Below are 19,499 nucleotides of genomic sequence, written 5' to 3' on the forward strand. Positions count from 1 at the left end.
ATAAGTTATAAATATGTATGTATATGTATATTTGAAGTTATTTGATTCAATTACCTGTACATCATCAGTAGTAAACAAGGGGCTCTGTTTGAAGAGAGATTTTTTAGCAATCAGTACTGATGGTGCTTGCACACCACCAATATACTTGGCACAAGTGAAGAATGCAGCGTCTTTGCGAGCTGCAGCACCACCTTCCTCTAGGCCAGGAAGTAAGGGGTTCATGTCAAGTCCTCGTCCAGCTGCAGACAAGGAGCATCCCCAAACGGCCAATCCTCCATACTGGTGTAAAAGTAAAGTAGTAGCCACGTCATCAGCTAGGATGCCAGTTACCCTGGAAGCGGCTGCGAAGCATCCAATAAGTCTGCGACCGCATCCAGAAAACTGCTGCAACTTCAATTCTAAATTGTTCAAATCTAGAAAGCCTTCTTTGGTTTCGGCAATGCGGACAATCTGTAAAACAAAGTTGTTGCATTTAGAGAACATTGTAGTTCATACGGTATTCATGCATACAGCTGCATCTAATTTGAATTGTCGTTAGAGTCGTTAACCCCAAGCCAAGAGGTGATTGGAGACTGAAAGAGGTCAACGAATACGCTATTATAGTCCTTTGAATCGTCCCTTGATTCGATCAGGGCCTGTCTGATGCAATGAGTGTGTGTGTGTGTGTGTGTGTGTGTGAAATGAGTGCAACTGCTTGCTATGTTACATGGATAATTTAATTTGGTCAAAATTGCCATGTAACAAAGACATTACGATAAGAATTTGTACTGATAATTTTACATACAAAAGAGCTGAACCTTTAAGTGAATAATTTACATATGTTACTGATTTTTTTTATTTGATTGATAATTATAAATATCAAAAATGATGTGATATAAAATTATACAAATCAACTAGAAACATATTATCCACATTTTTTTTTAAATTTAGAACCACCAAATATGGTATTATTTATTATGGTGCTCTAATTTCGACTACACACTACAAAATCTACTGAAAGTTTTTACTTTTTATCGAACTTTCATCCAATCGAGCAACGCCAGGCAATTCGGCTTAGTGTACATATACTAATCACAAAACCAAAAGTTTAAGAAACTGAATAATTAAGAGACGATTTAACACAGCGATAACAGATGTTAAAGAACATATGATCGCATGTTGAATAAGTTGCATAAAAATAGGCGAAATGAAAACATCCCTTTAATAGGGCTGGACACTTAATAGTGTCTTGTCCATACAAACGTATTAGACTTCTCCCTTCCTCAATTATGGCACTAGATATATATTTTTTTAATATGCTATGGATATCCACCATTGGGATGCATCTATCGTTTTATTTTTTTGATTAGATATTTTTTATAGGAGCTAGGAGCCACCAAACATCTATAAAATCGCCTCTTTTTTACACCCACGAAAAGAGTCCAGCGTGCTTATTTAACGATCGATTTAAAAAAAAATACGCGCATAGTTGCACAGAAAATATCTTTCTCATACCGATGATTAAATTTTTTTTAAAAATTGGTCCAGTTTCGGAGGAGAAAATAGGAGAATACGAAACCTCAATTTTGTCAATTTAGAATACGTTTTATCTGGTCGAAGCGCAACTGTCGCATTCACTCAATATATATATATATATTGATATATATTGTCGCATTCACTCAATATATATATCGAAGAAAGGAACGGCAACAAAATTAAGGTTTCGGGTGTACATTATATGTAATTGAAATTAACACAAGTCCACTTTTCTTCATTTCGAGAAATGTCTCACAAAACATTTAATATAATGTTTTTCGTTAAACAATATTTAATAACAACAATATTTTTAAATTAAATTTGTGAATTAAATCAAGCTGTGTTTTGAATTAAGGCTGCCAAGCCAGCTTAAGCCGAAACCGAAAAACCGGTTTTTAACCATTTTCCAAAAAAACGAAAACCGGCTTTTGAAACATGAGTCATGAAATGAGGGAAATATTAAAATTATTTTCTTTCTGTTGTTATTCAACGATATTTTGCCATTTAAAATTAATATCTTGAACTTTCAAGTACTAAAAAAGGAACAACAAAAAAGCTTAGATTTTTTTGTTAAAATCTGAAAAATTTGTCAATGGAAATTTAGATGAAAAGTAGTTCCCAAAATCAAAAAGGTTGAGTTCCAGGGATGTAGTGCTAAAAAAAGAAGTGCCGTAATGCTGAATTTACTAATTTCCTCACCCCCCCCCCTTAAGGCATTTTTTTTAGTTCCAGACCCTATTTTGATCCTACATTTAAAAACGAAGTCATTATAAATTAATTAATCGATGCAGTGTTTTTTTACAGTTTAACACCAAGTAAATGGATAAGAGAACACTCAAAGTGCGACCAGACGAAGGGGTCGTGTTGAGTGCATACGAGAGCGCTCAGGTTTGTGACCTTCCCTGTCTGGGACTTGTGAGGCTCTCGACCTGAGCAGAGGGTTTTCGACCCTGGGGCCTGGGGGACGATGTCAAAGAGCCACGTGCGCGATGACCTGCGCCACACGTGTCAAAATTACATATGTAGAATATTGTTACCGTGGCGCCGCATTCTCTCCATGGTGCTAATGTGGCTGCGCTCTCCGCTGGACCAACGAATACGACGGGTGTTCTTGGACGAAGAGCCCTCACCAGCAAAGACAGAGAACCTCCGAGGAGCACAACATCGTCTGAGTTGCAGTTGCAAGAATTCAGCACTACCTCTCTGGCTTCAGTTCTAAAAAATAAAAATAAACATATAAAATTTGGCTCCCTTTATTTTCAATGTCAGATGTGTTTAGACACATTTAAAAGAAGAAATACGATCTCGGAAAATCGCATACATATACAAATATACACCACACTCGGAGACTATCGCAAATCTAATTAAGAACTCCCACACTGTTTTCCCGAAACATTCGATAAATAGTCGCACGGAATGTAATTTCTGACGCTTTTCCAACTGCATTTATTGCTTCTGCATGAGTTTTCTCAAGGTCAAACGATCGCATAAAAGCAATGGCATTTTCCACAGTTTACACAAGAGATAAACAAAAACAAATGCATTGAAAATTATTTCAATTAGTCAAAACAAATTATTGTATATATGTATATATTTTATTTTATTTTATTTTATTTTATTTATTTGGAAAATTTACAGTTTACAGTTTATTAGATTGATAGTAAAAAAAATATAATTATGTTAAGTAAACCATTAATAATTTTCACATATAGGTAAAAAAAGAAAAGCTCAAACATTTAAAATAAGAAACAAAAATGATAATAGAGTAAGATAGTTAAAGAAAACAAAAAAAGAAAAAAAATAGAAATAACAGTATAATAAAAATATCAGAATAATAAGAATAATAATATGATAAAAATTATGAAATAATATAAAAAATATAATATATAACAAAAAACAAAAAGACAAAATAAATACATCAAAATAAAAATTCATAATCATAATCATAAACTTTCATTAAAATTAATCATCGAAAAACAAATTTGCAATAATTACTCTAGCTTGTATAGCATTAATATTAAATAAGTCAAACATAGAAATTGTTAAGATTAGTGTGTTGACGGTGGAGCTTGCACGCCAGATGAATGAGCTTCTTCCATAATTAGAAAAAGTATTAGGTATGTAAAGGAGCTCATTACATCTAGTCATTCTATTTGGTACACGCAATGATAGTCTGCTCAATAATTGAGGACAGTCAATCGAGCCGTTAAGGATGTTCAAAATTGTTGAGATGTCAGCTATCTCCCTTCTTTTGACAAGAGGAAGTAGATGCTGACACCTACAAGCATCTTCATAGGAAGTATAGGTTAATCCAAAACGGCTACTGACGTACCTCAGGAATCTCTTCTGAATGCGCTCCAATCTGTCTCTTGCACCAGAGTAATCTGGGTTCCAAACTTGGGATGCAAACTCAACAATACTTCTTACGTATGCACAATATAGTATTTTGTATGATTTTATAGAAGTAAAGCATTTGGAGGACCGGATGACGAACCCGAGGGCCTTCGACGCTCGAGCTACAACATTGTCAATATGTTTACTAAAGGATAGATCAGAGTTTAAAAAGACTCCCAAATCCCTAATTTCCGATACCCTTGTGAGTCTATGTCCGTTAATTGAATGAGGAAAGTCAACTGGACATAGTTTTCTGGTGAAGGTTATGCAGGAGCATTTTGCTACATTAATTTCCAACTTATTTATGCTGCAATAAGCCTCTAGTCTGAACAAATCATCTTGTAGGGCCAAAGCATCATTTCGGTTGTCTATTCTCTTGAAAATCTTCATATCATCAGCAAATAATAGTACATTTGAATTCTGAAAACATTTTTCAATATCGAAGATGAAAATATTGAATAATAGAGGTCCCAAGAGGGAGCCTTGTGGAACACCAGAAGGAATATTCATCCATTTCGATATAAATCCATTTAATGAGACAGCCTGTGATCGACGCGTAATGTATGAGGTGAACCATCTATAGAGATCACCATGAATACCGATCTGTAAAAGTTTTTCAAGGAGAATATCGTGATCAATCTTGTCAAATGCCTTACTATAATCTGTATATATAGTATCAACCTGAGACCGATCGTTCATGGCATTAGTAACGAAATCATTAAATAGTAGTAAATTTGTTGTAACTGAGCGTCCTTTCTGAAAACCATGTTGTTGCACACTAAGAGATTGCGAGATAGCTGGAAAAAGTTGGTCGTACACTAATTTTTCTAATATCTTAGCAAATATACATAGCTTTGATATAGGCCTGTAATTGGAAATTTCGTTTTTTTTTCCTTTCTTATGTACAGGAGATATGAATGCTGATTTCCAGATACAAGGTACAAGGCCCTCACTAATAGATCTTTTATAGATAATGGTTAGTGGTAAAGTTAGGCTTTCAGCACATTTTGAGATAAAAATTGGAGAAATTAAATCTGGGCCTGCTGTTTTATGAATATCAGTTGATTTCAAAATATTTAATACTTTTTCACTTCGAATTTCAATTGATCCAATTTCAGAGGAAGATGTGACAGAACAGACGTTGGTTGGTAAGGGATAAGAGGAAGTCGATTGATTAGAGACCGGTTTAAGGAACGTCGAGTAAAAGAAGGAAGAAAACAAATTACAAATGTCCACCCCCGTATCAGCAGTAATGTCACCATGATACAGAATATGAGGTAGGACGTTGTTTTTGTTCCTTGATTTAATGTAGGACCAGAATGCTTTGGGATTCAAGGAAATGTCGTTTTCTACTAAAGTCATATAATTTTTGAAACATTCTTTCTCTAAAGTTTTTGCCCGATTGCGTAATAGTACAAAGGTGTGATGGTCAGCCAGGTTGTTATAATTTTTGAATTTCTTAAAAAATTTGTACTTTTCCTTCAGGACTTTTTTTAGGGGTGCAGTATACCAAGCGGGAAATTTTCTACTTTGAACATGTTTCTGTGGGATATATTTATCCCTTAAATTATATATAAGATTATAAAATGAATTTACAGCATCATCAAGAGAAACAGTATGTAAATAAGACCAAGAAACAGAGTTTAATTCATTTTGAATCTCGTTATAGTTACCAAGATCAAAAAGGAATCTAGTATAAGGTTTAGATTTAAGTGATCGATAAAAAGTTAGATCAGCAGTAATTAACAGAGATTTATGATAAGGATCCTCAGGAACGAGAGGATCTAAACAGGCATCTACTACCAAATGTAGTGAGAAATGTTAACCTTATACTTGATGTTTACTTTTTAGACACAGAAACAATATTCAATTACATATAATCCGCAAGAAATTAAATAAGACAAGCGTTTTATATGTTGACGATGATATTTTTGTGTGAAGGTATCATTTTTGAAGTTTTCGTATAAACAAAATCAACAAATGCTAGCATTCACACTTCTATATATGTACATTCATACAAGCCTGTATCAATTTTCAAGCTAGTTCCAATACGGAAAACCTCACGTCCATAATCTATCATATTCACAGAGGTCAAACATTAGCTTCCAATATTGTTACAGATGTTTTCCAGAAGAAAAAAAAAACAGATGTCGAAAACACGATTCACGTTTACGGGAAACGTCCTTCTACATTGTATGTATGTACATGTTGAAACACAGATGTTGACAGTTCGCCGCCATTACGGGAAATTAATCTTAAACGTGGATCAAAGTAAAAATAAGGCAAATGGTTCTATTTATTTATACGTTTGATAAGAAAGCTTCTGTTCGGAAAAAGCTCTGTTCCACGAAGCGGATAGTATGCTTTGGCACTACCGTACAATTCGAGCACGCAACTTTTGGCACGATGATCATTTCCTCGTGGTCAAATTGATACGTTGGCGTTTCGCACATTTCCTAAACAAAAAGGTAGACGAACTTGCTCAAGCCCAAAAAAATAGTCATAAAAACGTGGGATCCTAACCGGTATTTATACGCTAGTATGCACAGTAAAAAATCGCTTAGGCAACTTCGAATCCGAATATACTCTTAATTTTGTTTACACTTTGAACATTAAATACAAATTAATGAGCAACCATATTTTTTCGCTGCACTTTGACTTATTTGAAGCAACGTTTTAAACATAGTGCTACTATAATTCCTATAACCCTAAATGCAAAGTTGAAATATGTATATACATACATAGATAGAATTCCTTAAACAAATATATTGTTAATAACTCCATATTGTAGCAATTATTTAACATAATAGTAGAGATTTTATTCATTCAATAATAAGAAAGTAATATCTGTTTTTATTATTTAGTTTATTCTGTTGGTTTAATGGCTAAGTCAATCACGACTATTTGCTTAAATTAAAGAGCCTTATAACGTGGCTGAAAAAAGCTTTTCATCATAATTAAGAATTTTTAGTTCAATATCTTTATAATTGCACCAGAACATGTCCACTTTCCTTGGGGTTTTTAAATTTTAAGTATTTGTTCTCTTTTTGTATTTTTACATACCTCCTTTGCATTTCACATGGTTTTCGTGTTAGAGGTAATTTTTACATCTCTTATTTATATATTTTTTTCTCTTAATTATGTCTATATGTATATATAATACGTGTAGTGGTGTAAAACCACTATGGCTCAAGATTTTTTTTAAATAAAATGTAATATAAATAAATAAAATATGGATACAAAAATCATCTTTATATATGTACGTACATATGTCTATGTACATATGTAAAAAACTCCTGTCCAAGCAGACTAAAATTTCAGAAAATCAGAGTCGGTCAAACGAAGATCGATCGAACGGAGTCAAAACACAAAGAGCTCATAAAACAGAGGTCAAGAACCTTTTCAAAAATCTTGCCCTTGTTGGTCGTGATTAGAGGTTGTGATTTCTCAATTTTTTTTCGTTTCGAGATTTGAGAATCTCATTTTCTCGGAATATTTGAATCTCGAGAATACGAGATTTTCTTTTTTGTTTCTCGAGAATTCTCGATTATATATATATTTTTTTTATATAGTGAATCGATTTTTTTAACATATAAACTCGACAACATACAAAATCAAAAGACGACAAAAGCCTATATTATATTTTATTTGATAAATTTATTAAAGAAATGACGAAAGAAAGATATAATAGAACATTGAATAGAAAAAAAAAGTTAATTTATATTTAAAAAAAACATTGTAAAAGAAGGCATGAAAAGAAAAAAAAGAAAAATATACAATAGTTATTTAAAATAGTAAAAATAACAATATGTTATAAAGGATTTTATAAAAAATTCTAGTGTTACTACCCGGCTTTGCCCGTGTTTTTGCAACCAAAAGATAATATACATAATGATCAAAAAATAAAAATACTGGACATACCGGACAAATAATAAAAATACTGACCATCTATGCATATTAAAATACTGACCAAAAATTGATTACTATGTGTGAAATAAATACATAAATAATAAATCAAACATCTTTGTCTGTTAGGAAAAACTTCATGCTTCATTCATATATTCACACTAAACATTTCACACAAAATTATTTACGAGTTAACAAGTATGTATATAAATGAATCAGTTTATTGAATAAAAACATGTAGTGATAAATTTAAAATATTGTCGATATTTTCGAGATTCTAATAAACGATTTCTCGAGAAACGAGAATCTCGAATTTTCATAAAAAAATATTTTCGAAAATCATAATTTCCCGAGACGAGATTTCTCGATCACAACCTATAGTTGTGATCAAGAGACGAAAATTAGTAAAAAAAATACATATTATATAATGATTAATTATAATACAAAAAAAATACATACTTGAATAGATTGGTCTGGTGAGACGTATTTGACATGGAAGAGCATGTTCCACCATGTGTAGGTAAAACTTCTTTGAGAATGTAATCTTCGATGAACTGAAGTGACCTTCCCGATCCATTGTAGTCACAAAATACAACTGTAAAATAATAAAAAAACAAATACGTCAATTATTTTACTATTTTACATCAAAAACAGTATGACGTGAGAAAGCACCTTGACAAACCGAATCATCATCACTTTGAGGAAGTACTGTCGTTTTTTTTTCTTTATAAAATATTCAAATGAAATTACACGTTTAACATAATCTCAGCGAGGAAATGTCGGAAAATTTAATCGAGGAAAAATGTCCGGCCTGTCATCATCGTACAAGCTTAATTCGTCATTTTGAAGAACGACCCATCCGGTGACGAGGGTCGTTATCATTGCGAAAGCGATAAGGGCCAAATGGGTCAACGCGGACGCTCAATTGATTCACGGTTCATGATGGCGACAAAACAAAATATCAATAAATCACTCTACTATTTACTAAACATGGTATATGTACAATATTATTGCTTCCATGTCGTGATTTTTTATTTTTCTTATCAGACATGGAACCACCTTGGAACACAAAGAGTCGTGTGAAAGGAGTTCAGTTGTTTGATTACGATTATCATTAATATCCGTGAAACACATTGTACAAAAATATGTACGTAACAATTTCTAAATAAAATTTTAAGGAACAAAAGTATTATACTATAATAAAACTGTATAAAAATAGTTTCGATTTTGCAACAACAATACTGTTTATTATGTAACAAAAATACGTTTATTGCTCGATCAGCACGTGTTCTAATCGCCGGCAAACGTGTTTGCTTTGTCCACGTGTTAACTGATAGATAATGGTTAGGTCGGGAAATGCACAAGTGACCACAGCAGCTGTTATCTGGAAATTTTCCGATATAACTCTACGATTTTAATGTTATTGTATTGATTCAGCTTATTATTGCATGTATGTTTTAATAAAATTTCGTATTCTGTGAATTTCGAATGCCAAAGTCGTGCCAAGTTAAAAATTTGAGTACGTTGACCAAACGTACAAAAGAGGTTAACAGTTTTCCAGGAAAACTTTTATTATGTTGGCAATTTTTCTTATTTCCGTAGAAAAAAATGCGACGAAGACGTAAAACTGCAGTCCTTTAAATATCTTCTGAAAAAGGACAGAACAATGAAAATATCAATTCAGGTCATATCAATGATTTCATATCTCATGGTATCAACCATTCAAAAAAAACTCCGTGATCTTGGTCTTTTAATTCAACATTTATGCCTGTTGAATTAGAACACCAATATGTTTGACAATACGCGTTGAATAGTCAACTAGAGAGCTGCATGTTGTTTAACTTTGTACGCCAGCGACTCACCCGTGAGTCAGAGCATTGACTCGCTTGTACGCCAGCGTCTCACGAGTGAGTCGCGTCGATTGCTCTTCAGAAACGTACAATATTTAACGTTTTAAAATAGTTTTTAAGCCGCACCTTTGGATGAATTTGGTAACAAAAATAATATAAAACGTATGATTTGAGTTTTTCGGGATTTTATATTCAACTAAATTAAAAATTGTTGTCGTACAGGTAAATATACATATATGTATGTACATATATTGCGCTAGTGGGCAGCTAACTGGTTAAATACATATTTAAATAACATATCAAATATAGTATTTGAGACTGCTTGTATCATTCATCACAATAATACAACATAATGTTATCTCGTCTTTAACAAGTATGTATATTTATTTCACGAATTCCATTTATATAACCATTGGAAAAATCTTTAAACTGTGATCGTTCATTGAAAACACTCTTAGAGCTTTTCTATTCATAATGCCTTAAATGGGTCATCAATGGAAAAGCTCTTTGCGTTGTCCGAATAAGATGAACGAGATAAAGCACACAATCCCACGTCCAAACACTTAAAAATTAGCATTTGAAAAGCGCTCGTATAGCCAGCATAGAATTGAAATTTGAAAAACTTACGTATGTACATACATATTTTTGAGCAAAAAATCATAACCCAAGAGCGATCTTGAACCGCAAACGCTGAAAAAAATCACAAAGCGGAACCAATCATAAAAATCGGTACGAAACAAAAATTGCATTTTTTACAATGTCACAAAGTGCAATCGGTTTGACCTTGGTGTGGTCATGAGAATGACATCATTCGCACATTTTCAAACAAGAGATAAAAACCACAGCTAGATATGTACTCCTATACTGGTTTCGCTTTGATCTATCCATCCACACTTTAATTGACACGTAAATAAAGAATGCGCACACTATTAATCAAATTCGAAATTTGCACGTTTAATGCACTTCAAATTATTAAAATGACCTCGACGATCAATCACAGATACCTCTACTAATAATGTTTGAAATGGGTGGAACAGGTAATGTAAGCTATATCATTGGTAATGGAACGTTGTATATGAATGTACATATGTATATATTTATATACTCATCAGTGGCTAGCATACAAGTAATGTGTGGGTGCAACGAATGACGAGATTTACAGACATAATCGAAATGTGGACACCCAAGCATTAAGGTGGATGACCAGCAGACAAAGCAAATCTCAAATTAGTATTCTGCGAAGTGCAAAATTCCACGCGAGATAAGAGCAATTCGACTTCTTTTTTTTTTGAAATACATACATAGTACGATTTCTAAACGCACGTTTCTACATAAGATTGCGCTTCATACGAGCATTCCTGCTATGTATGTATATAACACGTGTTCTAAATTCCTTTTTCAATACTGAAAGTATTCTTTGCCTCGCAACACATCCTATTGGACCATTCTAATCCCAAACAAATCTCAATAACCCCAACTTCGGACGTTTACAAATTAATTGGTTGACCTTTGAAGAGGTCATACTAATACATAGAGGCCGTTCCATGTAAATTATCAAATCCTTACACTCATACCACCAAATAATCCAAATCTGTATACTAATTGAATCAAAATTAGCCAGACTTTTAGTCGATTATCTCAAATCCAAAAAACCAGTCACCGAAAATTACGAACATAGAAATCTTCGTTTGCTCAATGCTGAGCGTCGTGGTCATTGATATCATCTGGAATCCCGTGGACCATGCTCTTCCACTCCTCCTGATCCTGTTCCAAGTTAAAAGCAGCGTTTAGGTAAAATCTTGTCAGTTCTTTAATTTGGTCTAGCCATCTCATGGGGGACAGTCCTCTAGCTCGCCTTCTCCCCAATGTTCCGGCGATTACCAAGATTCTCTAAACTCTCCACTTCCTGGCAATATGACCAAAGAAGGAAATAATCCCTTTCCTACATATTGTGGAGTCTCTCTGAAACTACCAACTCTTTAAGGATGGAGATGTTTGTGCTCCCGGGCCATGGAATGTGCAGCATTCATCTCCAATACCACATTTCGAAGGCTAGATCTAACATATGACCATTTCTGTCTTTTTTAGGGTGCAAAGACACAGAGAGGCACAAAAAAGGTTTTTTTTTTTAAATAATTTTGCACATGTAAAAAAATCGCGAGCACACATAATCTTTCCTACGACATGTAGTCACCAACTCCAGGGGTAGTCACCAAAAATCATCCCTGGAGTGTTTTCGGTGAAATTTGATCCTTGTGTGGTGTGACAGTGATCGATAACGGTGATTTATATATTTGAAGAAATGTAGGAAAAACTTGTCGAAATAATAAAATCGTACGAATTAACAACGAACTGAAGGAACGCCCTTTCCAGCTGGAAGCCATGAGGACGTATGTACATGGTGTACGATTCAGTGGGTTTTCGCCCTTAAGCGTCCATGTCTCGTCTCCATATAACGCCATGGGGCTCACCAGAGATCGCACCAGATGGATTTTTTCGTATCACTATAGAGCGGGCTTTCCACGTCTTTCGGGTTCAGGAGGTCCACATACAACCGCCGCTCACTCCAGAATGTCTGTTTTACCGTGTGTACCTCTGAAAAGTTGCACAGCATCGCCTCTACGATCTGTTGGTGTGTCTATTGTCTAGGTCTACGCTGGCGTATCTAGTGTTGAACTCACCCAGGTCTGTGAGAACTCCACCGTATCCTTTGTTCGGGTACTTACTGACTCCCGTTAGCCTCATCCGGGGTATCTATTATCTATGCGCGAAACCTTTTTGGTCCTGACGTCCTCTCTCATGTTCCCACGTTACAATACCATGGAATAAAGCGGAAATTTCGCAATTTTCGTATGTAGATGTGAAATGGAATTATAATTTTAGTATTTTAATATTTGAGAAAAAAAAGAACCCTCAATTCTCATCATATCACCACAATAAAAATCGCGGAATTTTAATCGAGTTAGATAATATTGAATAAACCTACACATATTTTATATGTACATACATATATATGCAATTTAGCTAAGCCTGAATGTAATGCGAAGTAATATTGTTTTGTAAATAAATAAATTTACCTTCAATGTTTTGTTTACACATTTGTATAAAGATAAGCCAACTGAGATATTCTTATCGGAGACGAGAAATAATCACGTACGCAAAATGCAAAATAGAAAACATGACCGTTCATAGAACAATCTTCAAACGCTATTTTATTGTACATACATACAAGTGCATAGAATGTTACAAATTTTGGTAAATATTTCGTATCCTATATTTCCTATATATGTATGTATGTATATACGTGCAAATTTATACAACGTCAAAGATCTTCTGTGAAATTCCGTAGACATCGTTCGAAATGCGTCTGAGATTTCCTTCTGAAAGATTCCTCTCGACTAACCTCCCCACCGAGCTCCCACATTTCACTCCGAATATTTGAGAATGAGATTTTTTTTGTTTGTTTGTCAAACGTGAGCGTCTGATACACATTGTTTGTGTGTGATATGTGACGGTTCGCGTCTCCTCGATATAATTATTAGCCGGTCGTGTTATTGACAATGGCCTTGTCGCGTGCCTTTATTTATAAGTGGAAGTTAGCACGGCTGGCGTTTCTGTCATCAGTGGACCATAGTCCACATGGACTCTGTGTCTGAAGCTAATTTTAGACAAATGTGTAGAATCGACCCACAAAACTTGAATGCAATCTCAGAATGCAACAAATTTTGAAAGAAGTACGTACGTACGTATGTAAAAAAAAATACTCAACATCGAATTTTCTCATGATAACAAAACTTCATATGTATTACAGAAAATACATATAAATAAGTAAATATACATATAAAACTAGGCCGACCATATTTTTCAAGACTCAAATGGGACACTCCACAAAAAATGGTTTACCCCCCCCTATTTAAAAAAATATGTTGCACGTCCAAAAAAAATATAATTTTTCCCTCAAATAACCATTAATATTGTTAAGGAATTAAATTTTTTTTGAAAATATGTACAATAGAATTGAGAAAAAAAAATTATATAATATTTGATGGTCATTCAACGCAGATTTTTTTTCACAAACGTAAAATTAACTAAGAAAATAAGTAAAAAATTTAAAAAAGATATTCTTGGTTTCGTATAATTGAAAAAATTATTTGCAATTGAAAATTTTGATTTCTTCTTCTGTTCATAAATAATATAATTTTTACCAAAACGATTCTTTAAAAGAAGAAAATAGAACACGAGAAAATATCAAATATAAAATAGTATTGTATTTTAAATTAATTTAAAAATAAATGAATATATTGTATGTAAATGCATATATGTACATACATATGTACATATGTATGTAATATTTTTTTTAGGAAATAAATTATTTAGAAAACAGGACAAATTAAACAATTTTACAAAAACGACGGAATGAACGCAAGTACGTAAAAAACGGGACGTATGGTCATCCTACATATATAAAGCGTTTATCTATGGACATATGTATTTCATATGACAAATAACAATAGAATTAGATTACGTTAAACATTCGGAAACTCTCATTGATTGTTTCAAAGTTAAATCCACGAAACAAACACAATTGTTCGTGTATTTTTCTTTTTTCACAATTTTTCATATGTTAATAAATAATCGAAAATAATACAAATTTTAATAAATAAAACGACGGAAATAGTGCTTACATGTAGATGATGAAGTTTCATATTTTAAGCCTAATGTGCTATAATATATGTATGTACATGTACGTATGTTTTCTTCTCACGAGATTGTGGAATTAAATTAAAAACTTAAAAACATCACATTATATAATAATAAAGTTACGACGTTGAGTTAAAAATGTCAATAATTCAATCTAAAATTACAGAAAACCATAAAAACAGTTTTCCTTATTACGCAGGCATATGTATATCAAAAGAATGTAAAATGATTATTAGTACATATATTTTAAAAGTAATAGATAATAATATACTATATAACAAACAAACAACTAAATCAAAATATAAAACCCACACAATTAATTAACGTAACGACAGCGATAAACAATCGATGCCACACGGCGCCGAATCGAATGCACTGAAAGTGCAACGAGAAATTTTCAACTGCGCAGTTGCAGATAAAAATACACATATGTACACAATATAATATTCACATTCGAATAATGAATGCACATATCGTGCGATAGTCCGGATATTTTATATATCCCAATAATATCCACCTATGTGTCAGTGGTCGCTCGTTGTCGCCCACCGGTCTCCCGATTTAAACGCTCATATATTTTCCAGCGCGTTTTATACGCGACGCTTTTCAAATGCGCATTTTTCCCTCCCCAAGATTCGAAACGATAAAATATTCTTTTAGAACGAGCGATTCATCCGCAAAGTTTCGCAGAATGAGCGACGCCGAAGAATAGACGCGTGAAAAATTATGCAAAAGCTCTCGCGTAAGAAAAACTGGCGCCAGTTGCACGAGACTAGCTGTAGCGACGAGCGTGATATTATACGAGTATGTACATATGCATATGTATCTGTCTATCTCTCTCTCTATCCACGGACATCCTTTGTTTCCGCAATGAAAACACGTCGCGAAGAAAGCAAAGGACGTTCGTGGAAAATGGGTCAAATCGTCGATAGAATTGAGCGGTGAATACATTAAATGAGTGACGAATGCGATTCTATGCATTGAAGTTTGTTCTGGATGAGCGCATCAATATGCATATTTATATTACTAGATGTTGTTTGGCTGAATGAAAAACGGAGGGTCAAAGTAACCACGAGATAGTATGCAAAATATGGCGGTTATAAATTGAAAATTGTAAATTACCTGTAAAAAAAACGAGAGGTTTCCAAACTTATTGCTACTAGGACTCCCTTTTGAAAAAAACATAATCTTGGTACCTCCCTTCCCCCCCCCCCACCTATGTATTTATTTATTTCATAAACTAATACAAACACATTTTTTAATTATAAAAATATACATACATATAAATACAAAAAATAAAAATATTATTGACAGAACAATAAAACTCTTCTACCAACTGTATTATCATCAAGCGGTATTTTGCATATGATTTGCCGATAATTATTTCAACGATATCAATAGCTACTGACAAAAATAGTCTCTCCTATTGTTTGTGGTTTTTTACAAATAGCGATTCTGTAAGAAAATTTGTACTAGCAATGCATTTGAAGGAAATGAAACAATTTTCTTGAAGGTTTGCTTTCGTTTATTAAACAGATGTAATTTTCTTTGGTAAATTTGATAAGCTTACCAACGTATTCAGAATACATAGTCTCAAGGTGACGTTTTAATTACTTGGTCTTATACTATCTAGAACCAAAACTTTTGTACAGAGCAAAGACATTGGTATTTCCAAGGCATCTATCTACAAGTGTTTCATTGAATATAAAAAATATCTACATACATATGTCAAAATCCAATACCGAATCTAGTAACTACACTCTCCAAATATTCAACATTGAAATCTTATCTTATAATTTTAGATTAGTTATGATCAAAAATATCATATTTTATTGAATAATTTTGGCTGCGGCGCAGCAAAGAATGTTTTGATAGATTTTGACATGTAAATAACATGAAAATAAAGAGTAATAATTTTTTTTTCCTGTGGCGCACGTATTTTCTGTAATAGTTATTTTACATATCAAAAAAAAGGGGGAAATTGTATTTTCAAGAGTCCCCCCCTATAAATAGGTCCAGAAATATTGTGGAATAGCTTGAAGTATTCTTCATCTAAATCGGACTCTGTCTGAATACAACATAGTTGTTAACCTTTTCAATTTGAATTTAAATAAAAAATATCACTCATAAAATCCTGTATTTTTATTTATTTCATGTGATAAGCCATAGGAAAAAATAAAAAAGTGCAATAAAAAGTTTAAAACCGAAGATGGGAAGCCAGCCTTCTTCGACAAAGAACTTTAAGCAGGGTTTGACATGTACCTTGAACTATCAAATTTAAACAAAGGTAAAATATTTTCGGCACTGGCATACGTAGAATGTACAGCTATCATATAAACGTATAATCTTATTATTCCTCTACCGAAACGAATTGAAAAGGAAACCCCAAATAGCCAGCCCCTTCTAAAGTAATGTGAAACTCATCTATAATACATACACAAGGTCAAATAACCACGTTAATTGACATCGTTAGGTAGAATCTCCGAACACAAAAGATACAGAAGGAACAAGTTCCATGACCCGTATTCGTTACAATACAAAGCAATTGCTTGCGGGCGAGTCTCTTCAATTGTATATTAGAACGTGTGTGCGTACACGGGGAAGAAAGGACCTTCGATGGGTCGTTCAACCCCGGAAGTGCGGAATTTAGGGCTGCTCGTTGAAGGACGTGCCCTCCCAGCTCCCATCCCACACCTTGCGTGGTTCCCTTCGATCCCACCCGCTTATCCCTTCGTATGCTCAAAAACATGGATCGATGGGGTTCAAGGCCGTTCACGTTATATCACCCACCCTTATCCACCCTTCGTTTTGCGGAGTTTTCGTGCATCCAGTTGACCTCCTTTTGGTACAAGTTGTAAAACGTGTCGGTTTGCATACCCCTCTGATGGGATGAAGGTTAAGGGTTAAAATGGGCACAAATATTTTACATCAATACTCGTACCGATTGTATTTTGATTGAAAAAAAGATTTCGAAAAAATCGTCATCCACTCTTTCATTTCCATATTCACATTTTTCATAATTCATCTGCTTAGGGAATGTATTTCCTATCTTTCAAAGGATTTTAAATAGCATTTGAATAGTCACTCTGTCCATCTGTTAAACAATCGTCCTGACAACCACAATAATAATTTCATTAACATATCAATGTTTTAAAATCTTGATACATTCATGCTTTCAGTAAGTGCTTGAAATTGGACAGTAGAGATGCATTTAAATTGTTCTTTTTATTATTTTAAATGACGATTTGAAATACTAAAAAAAATCCTGACTTTATTGGTATTATAAATATGTATGTACATACATATATATGTATGTATATTTTTTAATAAATTTATATTTACCATGGTGCCATTACGGATTTTGCCTCAACGCGACATTCATGGCCAAATTTTTAAATACATATGTACTTTATATAAATTTATAACATTATTATTATAAATTTGAAATTACGTTCAAATAATGGAGACAAATGAGAATAGGTTGCCAATTTCTTTGGAACCGTTTCAACAAATGAAATCAGATAAATTAGCAAACTCTGATAGGAAACGGTCGACCTGGAGTCACATACATATATTCAAGGTCTGACCAGCGACGCCAAGGCAGGCATTCAACCCATGACCCCTCAGTGTATAGAATTATTTATTTATTTTATTAATTATTTTTTTATTTATTATGTAGTATGTACATACATAGTATGTAATCGGATTTATTACACATCTTGTAAGCCGTGTTAATAACTTTTGGTAAAAAAGAACAACAATTCAATGTTTTCTTTTAGAACCAAATCCACCTGTGTAATCTTTCAAAACCATAACTGTCAATAGTATAGTGGTCAATAAGGTCAATAGTATAGTGGTAAATATGCAATTTACTCTTCTGAAAATATGTAATTTTAAATTTACAAAGTTTACAAGTTAATGTACCAATGTACATATGTAGATATATTTAAACACATAATAATACAAATTTATATTATAATATGATAAAATTTTCCGAGTTGAAAATTATGATGAAAATTTACATGTATGATGAACATGTAAGCCAAGTGTAAATAAGTTTAATTATCTTCACAAAATTGTCACAAAGTTATATGAATTTACGACCAAACTGTAGTTGCCAAAACAACATAATAAGGCTATGATAGATTACGAAATGTTGCCCACAATTCGCACGTGTGTCCTTATTTCTATGTACCTAATTCGATGATTACGTAATTTCATACAGACAACCGAATTACGTGAGATTTTGGCAATAGAATGAATATAAAAGGGTTCAATTTATTAGACAAAACTATTAATTATAATTGGATCTATTATAAATAGACTACATTTTTGTAGACATTTTACATAATTTTCTTTTTTAATTTACTTACAAGTATGACCAATGAAAATACATCGGTATATTAACTGAAACTAATAATATTTAGATCACTTTAGAACCACCATGGCTACCAAATTCAATCAATCAAAATATGTAAATACGTAGATTATGTAAATGACATTGAAGTATCGAAAAATGAATGCAAACTTTACAACGAATGCGATATGGATATTTTATTGTTTTCAACGAATAACATTCTTAAGAAATTCAATTCACTTGAATATCGTATAACAGCAATTTGTGATACAATGCGTTAATTTGCGGTGTATTTGAAACTACTGATATATTTTTCTCTCAGTATTATTTATTTTTAACCATATCAATCATGACTTAAGATAGTGGTTGTGAACAGAGAATTGTAGCGGAGCAGGAGCACGGACCACGGAACACTGGAGCGATGACATTTTGCCCGGAGCAGGAGCGGAGCGGAGCACGTAAAATTTTGTAGTGTTTTCACTGCTCCGAATATATTTTTATTTTCACCCTGCCTATGCCGTTTTTTGACGCACTGTATAAATGTTTCATAGTGTCGCCATTAACAAATATTAAATATGTTAATTCAACAATGGAATTCTTTTGACACATAGCAACACTGCTGCGCATAGAGATAAACTCTCTTTGGTGACTTTTAATGTGACAGCGACTGGATTCTGGATTTCGAATGTTAATAAGGGAAAGATTATTTTTATTGTTTTGGTATGCTGATTCTCACTCTTTAGTTTGACTCTAGTTTTGTTAAATTTATATTATCT

General features: G+C 33.1%; 1 protein-coding gene across 1 annotated transcript in view; it reads right to left on the reverse strand.

Annotated features, from left to right (window-relative positions):
• LOC143915492 (uncharacterized) overlaps positions 1-19,499 on the reverse strand; it is a 77,699-nt gene that overhangs the window by 7,501 nt on the left and 50,699 nt on the right. Inside the window, exons 2-4 of the mRNA XM_077436179.1 lie at positions 8,275-8,410; positions 2,553-2,730; positions 55-450 (exon numbers count right to left, since the gene is read on the reverse strand). Coding sequence (XP_077292305.1) covers positions 55-450; positions 2,553-2,730; positions 8,275-8,410 — 710 coding nt within the window. The remainder of the gene's footprint in view (positions 1-54; positions 451-2,552; positions 2,731-8,274; positions 8,411-19,499) is intronic.

This window comes from Arctopsyche grandis, chromosome 8 (assembly GCF_051622035.1).
Source record: "Arctopsyche grandis isolate Sample6627 chromosome 8, ASM5162203v2, whole genome shotgun sequence".
NCBI lineage: Eukaryota > Metazoa > Arthropoda > Insecta > Trichoptera > Hydropsychidae > Arctopsyche > Arctopsyche grandis.